At 37.6% G+C, this 22,242-nt stretch overlaps 1 protein-coding gene across 5 annotated transcripts in view; it reads left to right on the forward strand.

Annotated features, from left to right (window-relative positions):
• The window catches only part of UTRN (utrophin), a 541,342-nt gene that overhangs the window by 58,476 nt on the left and 460,624 nt on the right, over nucleotides 1-22,242 (forward strand). For all 5 annotated transcript variants that reach the window (XM_075203650.1, XM_075203649.1, XM_075203651.1 and 2 more), the window contains 5 exons: nucleotides 5,592-5,653; nucleotides 12,458-12,550; nucleotides 19,532-19,609; nucleotides 20,208-20,300; nucleotides 21,578-21,750. In XM_075203650.1, the coding sequence (XP_075059751.1) occupies nucleotides 5,592-5,653; nucleotides 12,458-12,550; nucleotides 19,532-19,609; nucleotides 20,208-20,300; nucleotides 21,578-21,750 (499 nt within the window). The remainder of the gene's footprint in view (nucleotides 1-5,591; nucleotides 5,654-12,457; nucleotides 12,551-19,531; nucleotides 19,610-20,207; nucleotides 20,301-21,577; nucleotides 21,751-22,242) is intronic.

Below are 22,242 nucleotides of genomic sequence, written 5' to 3' on the forward strand. Positions count from 1 at the left end.
AGGCACTTATGCATAATTCTCCTTACAGATTTTGCTAAATAGTTGTCACTAGTAATATACAGGTATTCCTCACTTAACAACCTACCCATTTAATGACCGCTCGGAGTTACAACCAGGTTCTCCCTGGGTCCTCATTGTTATAATTGCTGCTGTTTGTAGAGCTTTACTGTACACATGTTTATTTTCTGTTATGCAGTGTTATGTAATGTAAAGCAAACTAACAAAATACAGTTTTCTTTAGTCTATTTCTTCATTCAGAATCAATAAAAATGATTACAATACATGTAGGTGCATATAACAGTACTGTACTCACTTAGCGACCAATTCGCTTAACGACCTAGTCGTAGGAACGGAACTCGGTCGTTAAGTGAGGAATACCTGTAATGACAACTAGTGATATGTGTTCAAATGCTATGCTGCAAAACAGAGCTACCATTCACTTACATATTATCCAAATGTTAGTAGTTGCCGACATTGACACTTTTAAACTGTCTTAAAACTTTTAAGACGTCACTGGAGTGTTACACATAGGGGTCTATTTGTTAAGCGGTGAAGAGACAAAATATTGGCATAAATGCTGGCAAAAGTCTCTTTCACCACCTTTTGCTATTTAAGAAATGGTGACTTAACCCCATTAATGGAGCTTACCACTGTCCCCATAGACTTCTATGGGGACAGCACCAGTATTCAATTCATTAAGATGAGATGACGTTATCTGTCTTTTATAATGGGATCTAGCTGTAGTCTCTTTGGTGTCGCTAAATCCCTCACCCGTGTATGTGCTCCACTCACAGGCAATGTTAGGCTGCCGGTCAATAGAACATTTTTCTTTGCTGGGGTTCCTAGACCAGCCAGGTTGTTTAGAGATAAAGATTACATTTTGTTATTGTAATCTATTTCTGCCTTTTTCATTAGTTCATTTTTCAGATATTTTGAACAAAGTAATTGAAATTAACTGTAGCTTCTGCTTTCCATCCTTACTGACATACTGATGTTCCTCACTCCTTACTTGGGAACATGTTGATATTGTTTATACGTCTTCAGTGTCAGATTGGTTTTGACAATGCACAAAATCAGCCTGGCACTCCCTTTACTGTCATGTTGGTACAACAAAGGTCTTAATGTGACCTTGAGAGATAAGTAGTATGCTACTAAAATGGTACCAGTTTGTGAAACCCAAACACATAGGTTGCACGTCCAAGTTCTAAAACGCCGGTTTATAAGGCTTGTTTCAAACGTACATATATGTATTATTTAGAAAATTCAAGAAAAGGATTCACAGTGCGTACAGTATTATAGTTAGATATAGCACCTAATAACAGATACAAGTAATGTGCAAAATAAAAGTACTTAGTAATGTCCGTAGTCACCTGATACTTCTAATGGTGCCTCTAAATCCAGCAGACTATAGTACGCTCGTCATCCCCTTCATGTTCCCAATCTCCATGGATGTTAACAAGTTTCTATAAAGTAAAGAGATTGGGGCACTTTCATGGTGTATTATCTTTTATCAAATTTAATAATTAAAAAACACAAATATACCCGTACCAGCAGATCAAAGAAAGAAGGCATATAACAAACATTAGTCCTTTAAACCCCTCCTGACGAAGTCGACACAGATGAAACACATAGAGGGATTGGAAGAGGTTCGTTGTGTTTGTGGTCTACTCTGTTCACAGACATCATAGGAGCTAAAGGAATAATGTTTGTTATATGCCTTCCTTCTTTAAACTTCTGGTATGTGTATATTTGTGCTTTTAAACGAATAAATTTGATAAAAGATAATACACTATGGAAGAGCCTCATCTTTTTAATTTTTTAGATACATGTATTATTTTGTATTCTTCACACACCTATTGTATACTTGCCTTGTCTTCTAGATAGGAAAGTATTTATTTGCTTGCTTGTGATATTATGAAATCAAAATGAATTCTACATAATCCATTGGCGCATAGAGAGTTAGCATGATATATAAAAGATAATCCTTAGTATTTAAGCTTTAAGTCATGTGGTTGCCTTTTGAACTGGGTCAGTTTGCATCCAAGAGTTATTGAATGTTACTAATTATGCAGCCATGGGTGATTTTAGAGGCATACTAAGCAGTGGCGGAGTATAATAGGGGCAAATTTAAAGTCACCGTTTAATTATAATGTATTTGAGAGTGCAGTGTTATTTTTGTTTACGTATATATGCCTGTGAGATGCACAGTGTTTGTGTGTTCATTTCTTACACTTTTCTATTCCTGTTTTGCTGCCCAGCCTTGCTGGGCATTGTGGTGCCCTGTGGCGGTTACTAGAACCGAAAAGTGTTCATCCCCTTCACCAATGGAGATCAGCCCTGCAGCTACTATTAGGTAGTGACTCTTGACTAGTGTGAGTTTGCTGCAGATATGAAGCTGGATGCTAGGGAGCGTAGAAGAGGGTCAGAGAGGGAGTGCAGGGATTGGGTGCTGAGCAGGAGGTGAGAAAGTGAGGCGCTCAGAGAGCCATGACTGTCAACGGAATATAGAGATAGCATAGGATGGAATGAGAGAAGAAAGGAATACAAGGGAAGATAGATTAATAGCTGCAGAGTGAAAAGGATGATAGGCAGTGCAAGCAAGAATGAGGAAGATAACCACTGATGTTACAATACTGTGCTACAGCATGTAGGATGCAGGGATGAAATGCAGCTGTGAGAGCTGAGTAAATAGTGTTGCTATTTACTAGTTTAGCAAAGCAAACTGTATTGTAAATGTAAAGAAGTTTCTAAAACACACTGGACTATGATATGAAAAATTACTAAAAAAGACAAACCAAGTACAATAATATTTGTATATAATATATTGGTACGTGGCTATACATTTATTAAGGTGTTGAGTACTAAGTTAATATAATATTCACCTATTTGGACACCTTCTACACAGCACCTGACACCAGTAAGTGCCAGTCGCCCTGTGAGCGAATTCATTTGTGATGTCCTGCTGGTTTATATTTCACAGAGGATCAAGAGACTTTTATTGGACACTTAATGACTTATTTGTGGTGGTTATATGTATTAGTGACGCTCGATCCAATATTTTTTTTTCACATAATCTTAATCCGCTGCGGATACTAACAAACTAACTCCAGTTTTATCTAATAGACTTGTTAAGAAATACATATATATAAGTATTCATACTGAATATTGTTTAGATTTAGGAGCATATCCAGCTAAAGTTTGCAAATTTGCACCTGGATAAACCATGTTGCGTTGCAGAGGGGGTGGGATAAATGCCGTTATTTTAGCATGCAGGGAAATTATGGCCTGGTGGAAAACAAATATTAGTCAGTTTTATTTTTACACTGTAATTAAGAGTTGAGCTCCCCCCCCCCCCCCAACTCTAATTCTGTCCACACATTTTAAATATTCCCCCTGCAATGCAACATGGCTTTGCCCTGGTTCAGAATGGTGCAACATTGCACCTACTAGCTGGATTTACTCCTAACTCTTAATGATACATTACATACGACTAACACTAACTCCTGACTGCAGGAGCTTCTGTCGCATAATGAAAAAATGACAGCTGCTAGGTCTATTTATAACTTGGGATTTTCCCACGCTGTCAGTGCTGGGTTGTGGGAAAGTTCCAGGTTATAAATATAAGTCCCAGGTTATAAATATTTGTTGGCATATTGTACCAACCCGTGTGGATAGAGAAGGTGAACTTTGAGATGTGCTCTCTGTTTTACTGGTAGGCACACACCCTTTTACTCCCCACAAAAGACCTGGGGCTAGATTTACTAAGCTGCGGGTTTGAAAAAGTGGGGATGTTGCCTATAGCAACCAATCAGATTCTAGCTGTCATTTTGTAGAAGGTACTAAATAAATGAAAGCTAGAATCTGATTGGTTGCTATAGGCAACATCCCCACTTTTTTAAACCCGCAGTTTAGTAAATCTAGCTCCTGGATTCTATGCCTGATCTGAGATACCTTAACTCATCCTCATCCCTGTACATTTAATGGTACACACTTTACACCTTTCAGCCGTGCTTTTGCAGGAAAGCACATTTCTAGCTACACAGTTGACCCTTGTAACAAAAACATTTGCACGTCCAAAAGTGACACATGAAATAATGTGTCCTGTCATTATTAATTTACGACAATAATGAAGGTAAACCAAGCAATATTTAAGGAGAAAAACAGAAAAGTTGAAATTAATGAAGGAAGTGGAAGTTGGATTTTGCTGTAATGTTTTACTATTTCCACTATGTGCATTTCTGAAGTAGTAAGTAGCAGTGGAGACCTGCATTTTTCATGGTTAAATTACCCTTAGGCCAGTTACCCACTGGCATTATAGTTACATAAAAATACCAAGTGCAAACGTTATGTTAAAACCCAAAAAACGCTATGTGTTTGATATCTTGTTCTCATGTGGTTTATATGCGGTTTATATGCATTAGATACATCTACATGTGTTTGCAAGTGTGTCCATAAGGCAAGCTTCTACCTTTCCTTTCAGATGGCAATTCAATAGCCCATTTATTTCAGAAGGGCTTTAAGCATGTGTTGTATGTACAGCTCCTTTTAAATTAATTGGTCATTGAAATGATTGGGAGAAGCTCCATACATAAATACATAAGAAGGGACAGGTGATCCAGTGTGGGGTCATCTTCTCCTTGAAATTCAATGGAAAATGTTCTTTATGTGTAATACAAAAAATATTGTTCTTGTAATGCACAGGAATTATTCTTAGTTTGCAGTCCAAGTGAGATCTTAAATTTAAAGTCAAGGTCATTTTTCTTCTTTTCATTCAAGGGCAATTGTAATCAAAGCACAATCGTCCTGTAATTTACGGGAAATAAAAAAAAAAACATGCCGAAAACTGCCTCTCTAGAAGTCCCGCTGCAGAATTACTGTGAACTGAATTGATTGGGGCTTAGCCCCACAGCAATTGCAAATGGTATTTCATCCTAGCTGCAGTGTGATCAGCTAGCATTGAAGGGAGCCCTGGGTACTCACTGCTTTGATGATAAATCAATAAATATTACTTGAATCTCTATTGGTGTGGGGAAATGCAATGGAAAATGCTGTGGAGCATTCACATTGACTTTCATGTGATTGACCCATTCATTTCATTGAAATGAGCGGATCATTGAAAGTAACGGGCCATTGATATTAATGAAAAACTATAGGAGCACTGGTGTAAATGATCTTCTTAACCCCTAGCAGATATTTACTATCTCCTACGACTACACTATCCTTCCCTAATGCTACCACTCTTCTACCTGCAAAAGTCCAACCACACTGCTGAGCACCTCTGTAGAAAGTCTCACTCGTTACCGACTTAATCCACTATAAATTCATCCTTTGATCTTGCAACACTGCCCTTTCCCTTGCCAAGCAAACATATTTTAATTCTCTAATATCCATCCAGTTTTCTAACTTCGGGCGCCTCTTTGCCATCAGCTAAAACATATTCAAAGTTTCCAAACCTTTATTAATTTAGCAGTATTTGCTGACAGCAATGTGTGCTTCAGTTATAGCTTCCTTTATATCAGGATTCCTTTGAATTGCAAGTCATAAAATCCAGCTGTGCAAACCATGCTAATTCTTCCTTCTTTTTTTGTCAGATGAACATAATGATGTACAGAAGAAAACTTTTACCAAATGGATAAATGCTCGCTTCTCAAAGGTAAGACAGTTTACCATACAAACCCTTCACAATTTAGCTAAAGACAGGAGAATGGTTGTTCTATTATTTGAATGGACCAAGCAGGTAAATTCTTTCTTAAATTGTGTGTCAAAAAAGGCATAATTTTTGTTCACGACAATGTAGATCTATGATATCATCAGATGTTGAGGTAGGCTAAGTACTGCGTTATGTTTAATTTATGCCTGTATGATAGCTTAAGCTGTGAAGTTTGAGTAACTATACCTAGGCTGTAGATTTGTCTCCAACCAAGTTTCCTGAGATACAATGACTGTAAAAAGTTTTCACCTTTCTTCCTTTATATAATGGAATCAAAATATATAGATTCTGGTAGTTATTTTTACCAATGAATCTGATCAACGTAAAATTCTCTATTAAAAAACAAACAATAAAGCTATATATATATATATATATATATATATATATATATATATATATATATTTCAGACAATGATTGTTTACATAATTATTCATCCCTTTGTCTTATTACTTGGTAGGAGCTCCTTTGTCTGCAATTACCTCTGTACTAGTGGGTCACTACCAAGACACTGATTTGTTTAGCATATCTTCTGCCAAGTCCATTTTGACCAATTTTCTAGTACCTGGAGCAGGGATGCATACCTATATCATTATGCTCCCACCACATTGCTTCACGGTAGGAATAGTGCTCTTGGGATGGTTTGCAATATTCCGTTTGCACCAAATTGCGCCGGTGCCCAGGCAATTGTTGCCCCAAAGGCCTCTTGGTGACCTCCATAAAAAGTGCCCTTCTTGCATGAATGCTCAGTTTTGGAATATGACCTTTTCTAAACAATTCACAGTTGTGCCATATTTTCCATTTCTTTTTTATGCACTGGGTGGATATAAAAAATGTTTCTTGCATCCCCACCCTGATTGGTGCTTTTCCATTCACTTTTTCTCCTTGTTTGGAATGTCCTTTAATTTTCATGATGACGCTCTTGTTTTAAAATGCACTGACCAACTGTGGTACCTCTTGTAGACAGGCGTATTTATTTTTAAATCAAGTGGAAAACTTTAATTATACCCATGCCTATTCCAACCAATTAATTATGTGGCGTCTCACAGGATTTTTTTTAGGAAAAAGGGGTGAATACTTATCATCATCATTTATTTATATAGCGCCACTAATTCCACAGCGCTGTACAGAGAACACACTCACATCAGTCCCTGCCCCATTAGGGCTTACAGTCTAAATTCCCTAACACACACACACACTAGGGTCAATTTGTTAGCAACCAATTAACCTACCAGTATGTTTTTGGGGTGTGGGAGGAAACCGGAGCACCCGGAGGAAACCCACGCAAACACGGTTATTTTTAGAGTAGAGAATTTTGTGTTAATCAGTGGTAAGACTAACAGTAAATTCATTTTGTACCCATTATGTAAGAAAATAAAATGTCAAAGTGGGTGATTAATTTTATAGCCACCGTAATAGGTGAAAAGTGATTTTTATGGCACACACATTTATTTTAGACTATGTAATGTATAAATTGTCTGTGGGCTGCTTTTTCTTTATTTTTTGTTTAAATGTTGTTTTAGTACAACTTTATTTAACTCATTGTTATCCACTGAGCTGGTTAGATATATAATACTAAACAATTAGAATTGGAGAATGTATGAGCAACAATGTGGTGACTGAGGTCAATTTCAGAAGGGATTTCAACCCCTATGCAAGACTTAAATGTTGGGAACCCATGTGTTTTCTGTAGAAAGGTACAAAGCCATGTCCAAGTATACCTGTTTTCCTATCACTCCTCTATATATATATATATATATATATGCACCCAGGCTCATGGACTGCTGCTTCTCCCCTCTAGACAAGCCTAAACATACAGCTTGTGCGCACTCTTGACTAATGTGCAACTCCTTCCAAATGTGTACCGTAAAACGTGTGTGTAAAATTCACTGCACATTTGCTCATTTTTCGTTTACACCTAATAACTGCCCAGATACTCTTGCTGACCACCCATAACTATTGCATACAGTCTTTGTGCAAATAGACACCTTTTAAACATATAAAAGCATAATCACAAACTTCCAACATTGGTTTTTGCATTACGCTGTGCTTTGACAACTGCAGCTGTGTCTGTATTTGCAATTTTAGGGACCAAAAACATCTTAAAATAACACAAGAAGTGTGGAACATAGCAAATCATTGTGCAGTTGCAGGAATTTCCTGAAAATACTATTGGCATGATGTGTAATGCTCCCACACCCAGTTCTGCAGTCTTTAATATTTTCTATGTTAATGCAAAATACATTTCCCCTCTGTTCAGTCCACACTTTTGCATTTAGCATTGATCATAAGAAAGTAATTAATCTATTTATTATTTGTAAACAACAAGATGGCTATACAGCAGAGCTGCATATATGTTTAAATCTTTTAAGGTAAAGTGTGGTTCTCTGGCTGCTGTTGAACTTTTGTGACATTTAAACTGACTTCTTTTGATCAAAGACCAGTATTGATTTCAGCATTCAAACCTGTTTGAAGAAGTAACTAGTATCCAATCTTTGTACTGATATTGTTAAAGTATGCTTATTAATTATAGACTCAAGCTCTGCTACACAGAAAGATAAAACCCACAGTTACCAATCATCGAGTGGAGGGAACGCCTTGAGAGTTCCCATAATTTTTCTCCTTTTCTGAAGTACAACAGCTCCACCAACACAGAGACATTTTTGTCGAATGACCAGAGCCAAATAGATGTTGCAAAACATCCTGTATTTACTGTAGTGCAATAGCCAGCTGGATCAGAGACAGTTTGTAAGTGGTTCTGTGTCTGCGTCTGACTTTTCTTAACACGCTGTCATACACACAAACAGTGCAGGGATGGATTGCAAGCCGTGCAAAGCTATTCATTTAAGCTTTATAGAGCAGCAACACATGCACTGTACTTTGGGAACACAGTATAGAGAGTATTAAAAATACTGTGCATATTAAGACACAGGATCTCAGGCTCCTATGAAATGATACATATGCTTACTGGTAAATCATGTGTATCATCGAGTACAGACGTAATCTTTACTTAAGTAGAAGTAAGTGTGTTGCTCAGTGATTATACATGCCAACATTTTTTTGCCCCCTCTACAACTGCAGAGGGTGACTGATATCTTAATCATTATTACTACACATGCAAGTCGCATTTATCATATTAAATTTAATTGAATTAAAAAAAATCTTCTCTTCCACTGTTTACCCCTTTAAAAATTAATCTAGGGACTACATCAAGAATCTTCTTTCTTGATGTAGTCCCTATAGAAATGGCAAATAGGTAGCGTGGAACACCAGATAAGTAAGCTTCTGGAATCGGTATGGCATCATAGCGGATTTATTAGCAGAGGTAGGGGTAGTTATGAGAGATAAATGTCACATGTCCCCTTACTCCCCTGTGTCTTTTTATAGCAAAATGTGCGTGAGACAAGTGGTTGAATGCCATTATTATGGCAAGTTGATTTAATGAGGGGGAAAAAGCGAATGCAGCATAGTTAGTTAGTGCCGAGACATGAATTACACATGGAATACACAAAGGAGTCATAATCCTGTATCAGACCTAAGAAAATAATAAAATAATTACTAATACTAAAGGTCTGCATAAGTGGCATTTTGTGTGATCTTATTCAGAGGAAATGAAGACCTATGTTGTAAGGTGGGAGTTTATACTCTAACACTTTGAAACATGAAGCATTACCCCCCTCACTAATACACATGAATATTTCACACCTGCCCAAAAGATGGCTCTGCTCGCTTCATGCAGACATGAACATGTGATTTATGTGCTTGTTCTGATAACTGTTAGTGTAGACGACAGAAGCACCATACTTGCCAACTTTTTAACTCTGGATGGGAGGCCAAGTGGCAAGTGCAGGAGGTGGGGGTGTAAGGCGCTGCAAAACACATCACTTTGGCCCCACAGGAGACGGGACCCAAATTTTGGCTTAATTGGGGCCCTTGTCCTGCCCACTTCATTAGAAAGTGGGTGGGATCTGGCAGAATGGCCTGCTTTCCTGGGAGTTCCAAATTTCAGGAGTCTCCCTGACATTCCGGGAGAGTAGGTAAGTATACAGAAGCAGTATCACAGCTTATTCACACACATGCATGAAAACACATGAAAACTAAAGCTTTAGACACATTTTAGTCAGTGGCAGAACTATCATTGGTGCGGTAGGTGCCCTCCACCGGGGGCCATGGAGAGAATGGGGCCCACTGCATGGCAGATGTAGAGGGTCAGGGACGCCGGTCCCCTCCTCCCCGCACTTGGGCTCACAGATCGCTAGTTCTGCCTCTGATTTTAGTAATACGCTTTTAACATATTTTTCATGTGCTCTTAACGGGATGCGATTTTACTGCAGTTCGCACATTATCACGAGAAATAGACCATGCTGCATTCTCAAGTTTTAAATGCCGTGGTGGGAAAGTGCCTATAACAATCTATTCTCCTAGTTTTCATGCACTTTTCAGGTGATAATTAGTGGGTGAAAAGCTCATTAACAATGAGCAAACAAGGCCTTAGGCTAAAGTTGGATGCCTCCTGCTTTCTTTAGTAAATAGCACTTCTAAGTTCTATGATAATAATACAGCACTGACAGCAGTTTCAAGACTTTCTCACAAACCCTGGCTATTGTATGTTTTATTATAGGAACACTTAAAGTAGAAATAAACACCAGGGGAAGGGCATACAGCTACTTTAATGCAATATATTATTAATACCAAGTATATTGTTTATACATCTAAGGAATACTCATGTGTAGCTGCTTCATCAGTGAATATTTTACTCTGCAGTAAAAGACAAATAAAAGCAGATGTTATCAAAGGCTATATTGCCACAAATGCACAATATTCTCTTAGTTTTGGCTGAATAATGTGTAAGTTAAGGTGGGTGATACAGTTATTTCAAAGTAAAACTTACTGTAGATTTCATTTTTTTTTGGCTGTAATGAAATGTTTAAGCATAGAAAGAGCATACATATATAGTTTTTATACAGATATGAGATCTCTTATCCAGAAACCTGTTATCCATGGAGTTCTGGAAGCCAGCAGGGAAAAAAGTAACAAGTTGCTGCCGTTCAATAAAGATAGACACAGTTATCAAATATCTCCTCTTAGAGTCACTATGAGGAGCTCTGAAAACCCATATAACAAAGAGGGGATACCAGAGACAGTGTAGTAAATGTCAGAGTATTTTTATATCTTTTTTTAGTATATTTGCCCCAAGCTTTATACATGTGTAATGTTAGTTTATCTCTACTATGTTAACAATGATTATAATTAACAAAGTACTGTAGTATAAAAACTAAAGTAAATAGTACTGCAATGTTTGTCAAAATACAAGCAGAGAATACTCCCCAGTTGTTCCAATTGTGTTTCATTATAAACTGATTTTGTCACCAGCAAATATTTGGGGGTGGAGTTGGAGACTGCCTTATAAACTGCTGGAGAACTCAGGTCTGTATAGATAAACCACTGTAGGTTCTGGGGCCTGTATATTAAGGCTTTCAAAAGATGGTGGGATCTGGGAGGAAGTCCTGCTCGTCCCCGAAACTCCGGAGTCTTCCAGACATTCCGAGAGGATAGACAAGTATATTGTATAGAAATCAATTAATGTTCTCTACATATATATTGTTTATTAAGATGCTCTCTCTATTGTATATTGGTCATTAAATTTGCACGATCACCTATGGAAACGTCCGATATCATTAATGTGCCCTTTCACATAGCCAAAGCCCTGGGAGTGGCTTCATGCAGCAGTTTTTTACTGGGCTCTGACAGGTCTGTAACACTGTTTTTGACTGGCATTGGTCCTCCCCAAAAGTTGCCAGCTCTCCCTGCCTGAGAAAACCAGGAAACATAGGTGCCTAATAATTATGCAAGAGAAAGATCTGGATATAATCATGTAGATATAGACATGTAGCTCTGTACAAATAATAAGGCATGATGAATACATTACAGTAAATCATAACAGTGCAGATTTTTCAGGCATGTTGTCTAAGTCATAACATGATGACTGAAAGGAATTTATTGTAATCATTATACGTTACCTGCATCAAAACACTCCTACAGAGCTAAGGGAAAGTAAATAGATGTCATTTGTCTTCATTGCTCTAAGCTGTATCAAATTATCCCTGGGGATGTAGCTAAATATATGCTTAATACAATATACAGTGTAACTAAAAGTACTTGATTTTGTTCCTAGTTCCTGGGACAGTACAGTACTGGGATTATTTTCTGTTTCATAGTCTTTAAATAGTTATCTGTAAGCATGGAAACCGTGGATCATTTTGATAGGCTTTCCATGTTAACAAAAAATAACTGGTGGGAAGTAGGGAACATATTTCATATTTAATCCTGGAAAGGAATGTGCTACATTGCCAGACTGTTTTCTCTCTCTCTAAATTTGGTATTTTGAGGCTATAGGGCAGTATAGCTTCCTGCTAACTGTTTTAAAACACACTTTAAAGACCGTAATGGCAGACTTCAACCTGTAACAACTCCTGCTGTTTTAGACTTTCATGAACGTCTGCCATTACGGTCTTTAAAGTGTGTTTTAAAACAGTTAGCAGGAAGCTATACTGCCCTATAGCCTCAAAATACCAAATTTAGAGAGAGAAAAACAGTCTGGCAATGTGCCTAGCTGCAGACTGACCATCCAAGGATAATGGGAGTTGTAGACTGAATCAGATTATATATTAGAATTATGTAGCTTGTTTTTATATGAAGGAAATACCCTAAAACTGTGCTGTGAACAATTTCTTCTTTCTGTTCCGTAGAGTGAAAAAGCACCAGTGAAGGACCTGTTCATAGATCTCAAAGATGGAAGAAAACTGCTGGATTTGCTAGAGGGTCTCACAGGAACTTCTCTGGTCAGTACGAAACTAAATTGGTTGAGCCCATAAATGTTCATTTTTCTTTTCATTCCATTTGAGCTAATTGATTCATTTGCATCAATTTGGCTGACCATTCAGATACCACCTGCAATACACAACACATTACACCACATCAGCAATACTTTCATCACTGCTCTTGATATTGCGATCTGAATGCAGCATGGAGATAGGGGATACTCTGCAGGACGGGAGATGTGAAGGTGGACTCCTCTTTGTGTGCTTCTATTAATGAAGTATTGCACAATTTCCATTTTCTTATATGGCATACATTACTACAGTATAATGTATTCTGTAATTCTACATTTCATATGCAAATTATAAAAGATAAAGTGGTAAGATGCTTTCTAATCAGCATGATGTAATTCCCTACCATTTTCCACATGACAGTAAAGCACTTATTATGTCTAGAGGGAAATCTTATATTCCATCAACAAGGAGGGCATAATGAATGTTAGATTAAATACAAAGTGCAGTATTGCTTACACAGTAAATTCTTGTAGGAACATGACCACTCATTGTTATAGCTATTCAGTTGCAGCAACACATTTTGCAGAACGTTGCATTCTGGCTAGGTAATTCACATGACAGACTGATATAGTGACAGTCATCAAAATGAAACAATGTTTACAGTATACTGAGTCAAGTAAAGCTTCATGTAAGTAGTTCCCATAAGTTACATTTGTGTGACTGCTTGCAGCCCTCTGATCTTCCGGTTCTCTTTTTAAAGCCTGGAATATGTGAGAAAATCATAGTTTAGGTTTTTTCTTCCTACCTTCACACAGAGGTTTTTAAAGGAGGGAATAGAAGCTAAATTTTGATGTGCTGTCTTTACTCTCTCCACCAGGCGCATATTCAGGTTTGTCTGCAAAAGTTAGGGGCAGATTGATTATCCAAGGGCAGATCCAAGGACTGGGAAGTGAGCATGTCCCTTGAAATGCACTAGCAAAACAAGAAGGCTCAATTTCACACATAATGAATAGACACGGGGTCTTCTTTTTTGCAGTTCATCAATGTCACTTATAGACTAAGGGGCATATTAATCAAAGGGCAAAGAGCTGTTTATTGCTTCACTGTATACATCAAGGGGTTACTGTTGGAGGAAGCCTTCTGAACAAGAATGTTGGCTCTGCATGTTCAGTGACAATATTTGTTGTGCTATCGCCATGGCAATAACAGAAGGAAGAAATGGAAACAATGCTTTGTCTGAATAAAGCATTTTTTCAATGAAAGTTCAAATCAAGGCACAAGCTCACTAGCTGGCGCCGTGGAATTACGGCAACTAGCTAGCTTATCCCCTAGAACTGGACTAGCAAATCGGTCAGTTAAACCTTATCACTCTGGGTCAATATCACCAGGACAGCTGAGCATACCTCAACTGCACTGGCAATTGCTGGTAAATTTCAATGATTTTTTTTGGTGCTTCGCCAAGTATTCTTATAACCGCATATTGACAAATAGGGGTCCAAACTTCTTCGATAGTGGGAGCAGAACATTCCCTTTTACTTTGCTCTCTCACATATAGTACTAACCACTTGGAAAATTGACATGGCAGCTTCCAGTCAGCAAAGGCTGAGAATATATAGGTGATGTAGATTAGTATATATTACCTATTCATCTCTTTGACATCAAGTCAATAAATGTCTCTTACATAGCATTCATCCATGTCATTTCATTTTTGTTTTCCATTTTCCGTTAAATGTTGTTGCTCTGTTGCACAAATCTAGGTAAAACAACCAATTGAAGTACAGCTTGTGGCTTCAAGGAATATTTCTCTTTATTAAGAAACTGAGGGCCCCTGTACATGGAGGCTGATACTCAGAAAAATGGTTATGTTTAATTCCCTTTCCTGTTAAATAATGTGGAAATTTTCAACCCTAGTGAGACACAATTTACATTTACAGATAAAGTCTCCAGCCTGTTATGTTTATAAAGGTTCATTGTATTAAATTCCTTTTCAATGTAAGCATGCCTAATTCTGTTATGTATATTATATTCGTGCAGGAAAGTGAGCAAGAATGCTATGCACAGCTTATTATAACAATACTCTCATGATACTGGACAAATCAAAACCACATCTGAACATTTAACTGCTAAATCCGTCAAAAATATATATATTTCCAGGATTTCTTAAATTACAATAGCCAGCAGAGGAAGCTTTCTAATGCTCTGGGAATTGCACTAAACATTCCCAACTTTCTCAGTACAGTCCTGATTTTTGTGGTCTGAAAGGAACAGGTTTGCCAATTTGAGAGCATGACTGTTAAATATAGGAATTGCCTGGGCAGATTGGAATGTAGTTGTTTTGGGGGGAATTTATTTATGTTATTATTTATATATTATGTTATGTTGGAAGGTATGCTGAAATAGATGGTTACCCATTTTCATTAGTAAGTAACGACATTATTTTAACACCATGTTTTCATTATACCCTGTCCTTGATTTTTAATTTATTATAAATAATAATTTCTATGGAATATGAACAGACTATTATTTATTGCATTGTAATGTGCAATGATAATAAAGTTTTATTGACAGAAACTGTTGCACGTTTATGAAGCAATACTGTCTTTATGGGGCTGATGCAGAGTTGGTGCCAAAAGGGACATAAATAAGGAGGGTACTCACTACAGTGTTTTCAGCCAATTATCGGGCCAATCACCCAATAAACGACCGTTTGGCCAGATATGGCATTAGGGTGTACACTTAGACGATGAACGATATTCGTTCCTAAGCACCAAACGTCATTTCATTTGATTGTTCAGCAAAACTATAAATCTCGTTCAGCTATGGAACAACATCCTTCCAATTCTGCAGTATATATGCACTCACGATCAGGATCGCCATAGAGTTTACAGAGACATAGTACATGATTTAGCGGTGGACGCAAAGTCCGTTTTAGGCGCATCCAACAAAAAAAACACTCACGCATATGCAGCAAGCACCATATCCGCCTGCATCTTGGACGCAATTAACATTTGCGACAGCTTGCGGCTCACTCAGAGAGAATGGGCGGAACACGGAATTGTGAAGGCGTGACCATGTAAATAAATCCTAGTCGCAGTGAGGCGCAGGCGCAACACACGTCAAAAAAGGGCTAAAACTGTGCGGCAGGAATTAAGTGGCGCAATCGGTTAGCTAGCTGCAGGAACTGCTCACAGCTCGGTAGGGTATTACGAGTGGGACGCGACTGGGGTTGCTTGCCACTCATAATACCCTACCAAGCTGCGGCACACTCCCACTCCTGCACTTCTTAAACGGACTTTGCGTCCGACTCAAAATGAGGTCCATGATCTTTTCAGCCAATGGTTTTGACAGTTGAAGAGCACAGATCTGAGGGTAAATCTTTTAAAACATGTATAGTGTGTACACATGAATCGGCATGCTGATTGGGACTTTTTTTTCCAGTCGCTGGTAAAATCGTTATAGAGAACACATTTTTTGGAAAATTCTCTAGCACGTACCCAGCCTTACTCTTAAACAAAGCACTTGGCCTACATTTTAATGCCCCCTCCTTGCCCCGCAGTTGTACAGAGGTGTAAGTGCCGGAAATTGTGTAAGTATGGTATAACTGGGTTAAATTGAACTCAGTCCCTATGTGTAAGGCCAAGAGTGTTTCAGTTCAATAATAATAATATTATTGTTATAAATTAGTTTTGATTTGTAACTTACCAGATTGCCTATAACTTGTCCCAAATAAAAAACTTCCACTGCATTCTCTTTTGGGTTTCACATAAGTAAAAGATTCTCAAGTGCCACAATTTGGTTATTTGGTTTGCTTTTTTTTGTAAGTTCTCTGAAAAGATCTGCCATTGCGTTTTTTTAGTTGTATAACAAACCCCGAATAAATTTCACATCCCATATACCCTGGACCAGTCAGTATATTGGGGTAACTTCTTCTACACAGAAGGTTAAAAAGTTAATATCCTGAGTGTAACCCAATAGTTCTGTTTGATATTAGAAGTGTATTTTGTGTCTTTGTATTAATGAATAATAGTTAATTGGCATTAATCTCACACTTTCCTTATCATACCTATGCACACCAAATTACTTAAAACACATTTCCTGTCCTTCCTCTAAGTATTTTTTTTTTCCACTATAAAGCTTTCTGCAGTATGAGGATCTTGGCTCATTGCATCAAAATATTTGGCCCAGCATCTGGCATTGTATTCTGAGCATATGAAAGTGCTTTAGATGTCGTTAAAAATGTCTCTAAACGTTTTGCATTCCAAAAATTGGAAATACTTGAGGATGTATGTTTTTATCAGAATGTGTACAGGAGGTAGGCCATTTCTGTAGCTGCAAAAAAGCAGTTTGGTACCACCCTTCTTATTTGTGTGTCCAAAAAATAATTTGCTGCTTAAAATTTTAAAAGAACTCAGGAAGACTCTGTAGGGCATTTAAGCAGTTCTGCGCCCACTGTGCAGCTCAATTTGTGCAAATGCGCCGGGATTTCCACCAGGGTACATAGATTTGTGAAGCACAATAGCAGCATTTTCGGAAGACAAGAAGTCTGCAGAAGCAAAGGGGAGGAATTGAACAGAGTAAGGATGTTCCTAGTGAAGTATGGAGAAGTCCCAGCAATACTTCTCGTTTTGCAGGGATGTTCCCACTCCGTAGAAGAGTGATGCACCAGTTCGTATTTGGCGGAGGTCGGGTGCTGTCACTTTTATTGAGAGAAAATAGTTCCCATGTGCAGTGCACTCTGTAAAAGCAAAAATAAGAAAGAAAAATTTGCTTCTTCTCTCCATCTCTTCTTCTCTCTTATACTCCAGCAGCCCCTATGCTAAACACTCTGGGCTTGTTTCCATTACAATAAGGAGACCACAAGTATGGGGTCCCCAAGCCACAGGCTGGTCAGCACAGTGCTGGTGCCTTTAAGGTGGGGTTGGAGAGTTCAAAGATCAGCATGCAACCCCCATACAGAGGCTACAAGCCTCGTACTGAACAATGCTGGGTCTCCTTTTGACCCTTCTGATCCTTGTTTACTAGGATAATTAATAAGGTAGGGACCCCTAGATTTTCAGCTTACCACTGCTGTGTTCCCATTATAATGGACAAGGGTCCCAAAGTCTCTTGCCCATTATACCAAAAGCATAAAAATAAACAAAAAATAAACATACGATTTTCAACTAAACTATAAATGCTTCAACACCCTAATTCACCACTTTATTAAACAGAAAACAAAATCTGTTATTGCTATTTCTTCAACTGTAAGGGGGGAATGCAATTGACTTGTGAGAGTAACGGTGCCCGTGCACCATTACCACTAGTACGTTAATTTTATCGCGTCTCTCAGAGCTGTGAGCAAATTTCAATGTTGAAATAATGCGCACTATTACCGTAGTAACTGGAACGCGGTCTATTGAGTTCCCCCCTAATAGTCCAAAGGAACTAAAAAATAGCTATAAACAAAACAACCCATCCATACATAACAACTAACTAACACATGGAGCCTCATGTAGAGTTGGACGCAATTTCCGTCTAAAACACAGATGGAAATTGCATTGAAAAAACCCCACACTTTTTGCAGGGGTATGTTGAGCCGGACGCATCTAAGTTGATTGTCATCACTGCTAGTTCGGAATTTACACTAGTAATCGAGCACCTGCAAGTTTCCAGTCTTCTGACAGGCGCGTGTGAGTCTCAGTCTACATAAGTTTCATTTGCACCAACACGCCCTTACATAACCCCTCCTTCCCCGTTCTGCCTTTTCAATCGTAAGGGACCACAAGCAGTTATAATCTCAAATTGTGACCTAGTCTACATATGGCTGCAACCATAACTATGGCTTTGTGGGCATGTGTAGAAGTAAAAAAATCATTTTAAAGGCTTAAAAAGCTATTTGCGTCCAACTCTACATGAGCCCCATAATGATTGTAGCCGGGAGTAACTGAGACTCCCTTTCACCAGCCAGCCTAAAAGAAGCATTTTCCCATGTTCACTACTTGATTCGTTGCCCAGAACTTTTCCTTCAACTGCCAACCAATCACAAGCATGTTAAAAAACTTGTTGTTTTCTGGCTGTGGAAGTAGTAATCTCAGCTATACTCATTTTGTGTCACCCGGTTGTAGGGTGTGGGTGTTTTTTATTTACTTTCTTCGTGTGCTATGATGGATCAAGAAAAAAATTTGATATTTTTTTTTAATGAAGTGGTGATGGACAGGGGTCTGAGGTTTTTGGAGTGGAGGGGGATTACCCATTTTCAAAATAGTTTTTCCATTTTCTATTGTAAGCCGTGTAATGTGCACGTGAACTGTTTTGTTACTGGTGTTAATTGTGTGTGTGAAGGTTAATAAATTACTTGGAGTGAGCCTGCAAATCCGCTTCTCTAGCTAATGGGTGTCATTAAACGTATAGACTAAGACTCGATCTCTGCCAGCCATCAGTGGAGAAGTACATGTTCAGAGACTCTTCAAGAAACTAAGAAAACACAATCAGATATTCTCTCATTACTCTCATGTTTAATTTAACCCACAAAGAAGGCTAGATCGAGCAGTGTTTTGGGAGAAAAGATTCAAAGTTTATTTAATGAAAAGGGAGGTACTACAGAGGTAGAAGGTTGGACTGATGTGACATTTATACTTCTGATAATGTTTCATGCGCACATTGAGGTGCACTTTAGTTAGCGGAGGCTGGTCGTGAGTGCGGAGAAGAGCGCAATGTGCACTGCATGTGTTACCGTTATATTATTCAATTCTCTTCAGGTACGTTTCGTAAATGACCTAATCTTTCTCTTAATCAAAACATTGCTGCTTAAACCTGGCATAATCTTGTTCTTTTAGAGTCACATTAGCATAGATTATTTTAGGCGTATTTTTCCAAGGACACGAAAAACCTTTTGTCCTCTCTTAAGCCATCCATACTGTATTCTATAAGTAATAAAGAAAGAGGTTGTGTCTAGTGGCATCGCTGTATTTGAAAGAGTTCTACAAAGCTTATTTTTCTTTTTTTCTGCAGCCTAAGGAACGTGGATCTACAAGAGTTCATGCTTTAAATAATGTCAACAGAGTACTCCAAATTTTGCATCAAAATAATGTAAGTTTTTACAGTTTTTTTTCTTCTTTCAGGGATTAATAGGAATACATTTGTTACATTAATTAAAGTGCCATTTTATTTTTAAATTATGTTTAAACCGGCCATCCCATGACATAATAAGGTATGCTTTTAGCATAAAATATTGTGGCAGGCTTTGAGAAACAGCTTGGTATTGACCCTGTTTTCCTTGGTTTATTTCTTCAGATTGCTATTAATGACTGATAATTCTGCAGACATTCCACACTGTAATGTTACTACATGGGAAACACAATCACATGACAATACGATGTAGTGGGCAGAGAAGCTTTGGAAATCCTCTCTGAGCTCTGCTTTTACTGTGATGACCTCCCCCATGCCCCCTCTCCCTCCTCTGCTGTCACATGACATGTTGAGAGTCTGTGACTGTGTCTGGTAGCCATACTTATTATCCCTCCAGAGAGGTTTTGAAATGATAATGGTTTGTAGGAGGATAGCTAGGAAAAATGACTATTATGCCATGTTTTTATTACTAAAACTTCACTACTTTATAAATTATTTTGTATTCTTATATTGGACTATGTAATATACTTACATTAACATACATGTATACATTTTGCAGGTGGAGTTGGTGAACATAGGAGGAACAGATATTGTTGATGGAAACCACAAGCTTACCCTTGGTTTAATATGGAGCATCATCCTCCATTGGCAGGTGCAAACACCACATCTTTTATTGAAATATTGTAATTGTTTTATAATCTGCGTGGTCTGAATACGGTGTTATTAAAAATGATGAAATTTAGTCACACAACAACAAAGGAAGAGACTTCTGCATTATACAACACATCCAGAGTTAAACAGGGAGGACTCAATTTTCCAAATGTGTTTCTTAATTTCTGGAAAGATTGAAAATTAAATGTCAGCTAATATAACCCAGGAATACAGCATGAAATGAAGCTCCTGAACTATACAGCTAGAGTTCTTTATTTATATTGCATAAAGCTGCACATTTTTAATAACCAATGGCAGCCCATCAGCAATTTACATATATATGAATATGTAAACAGTGGGACTCTTTATATGATACTGCTTTTGGGATTCATGATTCTTAATTTTACAGTTGCTACTCTACTTGGAGTTCCGTATGAGCTTGCAAAATATTTTATCTACTGCTCCTGTGTATCTGATGAGCAATATCGATTAACACTTATTAGAATTGTCTGCCTAAACATAGGACTACCACAAAGTCTGCTTTTTATGTTTAGTGAAATGTTTGAAGAGTTTAAGCACTTTTAAGCATATTTTTTTCATGTATATTTGAATTAAAATAGCTTAAGTATTAATTAATTTGAGCCTCTGGTTTATACTCGGTCATCATTTTAAATTTACTTGTTTCTTCACCGTACAGATTTTACTTTTCTCACCAGTTAGTTATCTTGCATCCATCTGTTACTTTTTTTCATGTACCACATGAAAAAAAGTCACGCTAGTTCCTATAAGAAGGACAATCGAGAAATAACTTTTCTAAATGGTTTCTAAAATATCAGAACAAAGGTACAACCTTTTATTGTATAAACTGCAACAACCAAGCCTTTATACTATAAAGGAAGCAGTGGGAAAACATTGAAGTATCTCATTATATCTCCATTCTATGAAGTATAGAAGTCACCCTACGTCTCAAAGCTTGTTACAGTAAGAGGTTGTGCATGAGAACAGAATCGTAAAAAATAAATGATGGAATCATCAGAGATATATATATATACTCCAGCCATCATATCAACAAAGGTCTGACACTAAGGAAAATCAAAGTGTCCTTATAATATTTCAAATTGTAAAACAAATTGAATCTAGTTTTTAAAATCTATTATTTTTATGGCAATTAATTTATTTTATTGACCCAGGTTAAGTCCACACAGTGGAGTACAATACACTGCAGGTAGTCATTACAATATAGTTCTTTTCTAACTACATTTTCTGTTCATTTTCAAGGTGAAAGATGTCATGAAGGCAATTATGTCAGAATTACACCAGACGAACAGTGACAAGATCCTCTTGAGCTGGGTCAGGCAGTCAACAAGGCCATATAATCAAGTCAATGTGCTAAATTTCACTACCAGTTGGACAGATGGCCTTGCACTCAATGCTCTTCTGCACAGACACAAGTAGGTGACACTTGTTTACATGTTATATTTTTACCTTTTTCCCTTGTCATTCATTCTGCAAATCATGGTAAATTATTGTCCCTCTCCCTTTACCGTATATCACCTTTCCGAGAGTTTAGCTAGCACTTGTTTAAGGTAGTGTGACCATCACAGCTTTATATGTATAGGTGATGTTATTGGTATGCTTCATGTACAGTCATAATTAAAGCTTTGTTGCATTCTCATGCATTGCTTCCTCAAATGCTGTTTCTATATTAATATATGTTGATATATAAGCTTTGTAAAACTATAATGGAATTGAACTGTAATCCAATAAATAATAATAAGAATAATAAATCACACATAGGGGTATATTTTTTAAACTGCAGGTTTGAAAAAGTGGAGATGTTGCCCATAGCAACCAATCAGATTCCAGATAGCATTTATTTAGTTCTACAAAATAACAGCTAGAATCTGATTGGTTTCTATAGGCAACATCTCCACTTTTTCAAA

The sequence above is a fragment of the Mixophyes fleayi genome, chromosome 3, assembly GCF_038048845.1.
Source record: "Mixophyes fleayi isolate aMixFle1 chromosome 3, aMixFle1.hap1, whole genome shotgun sequence".
Classification (NCBI taxonomy): Eukaryota; Metazoa; Chordata; class Amphibia; order Anura; family Limnodynastidae; genus Mixophyes; species Mixophyes fleayi.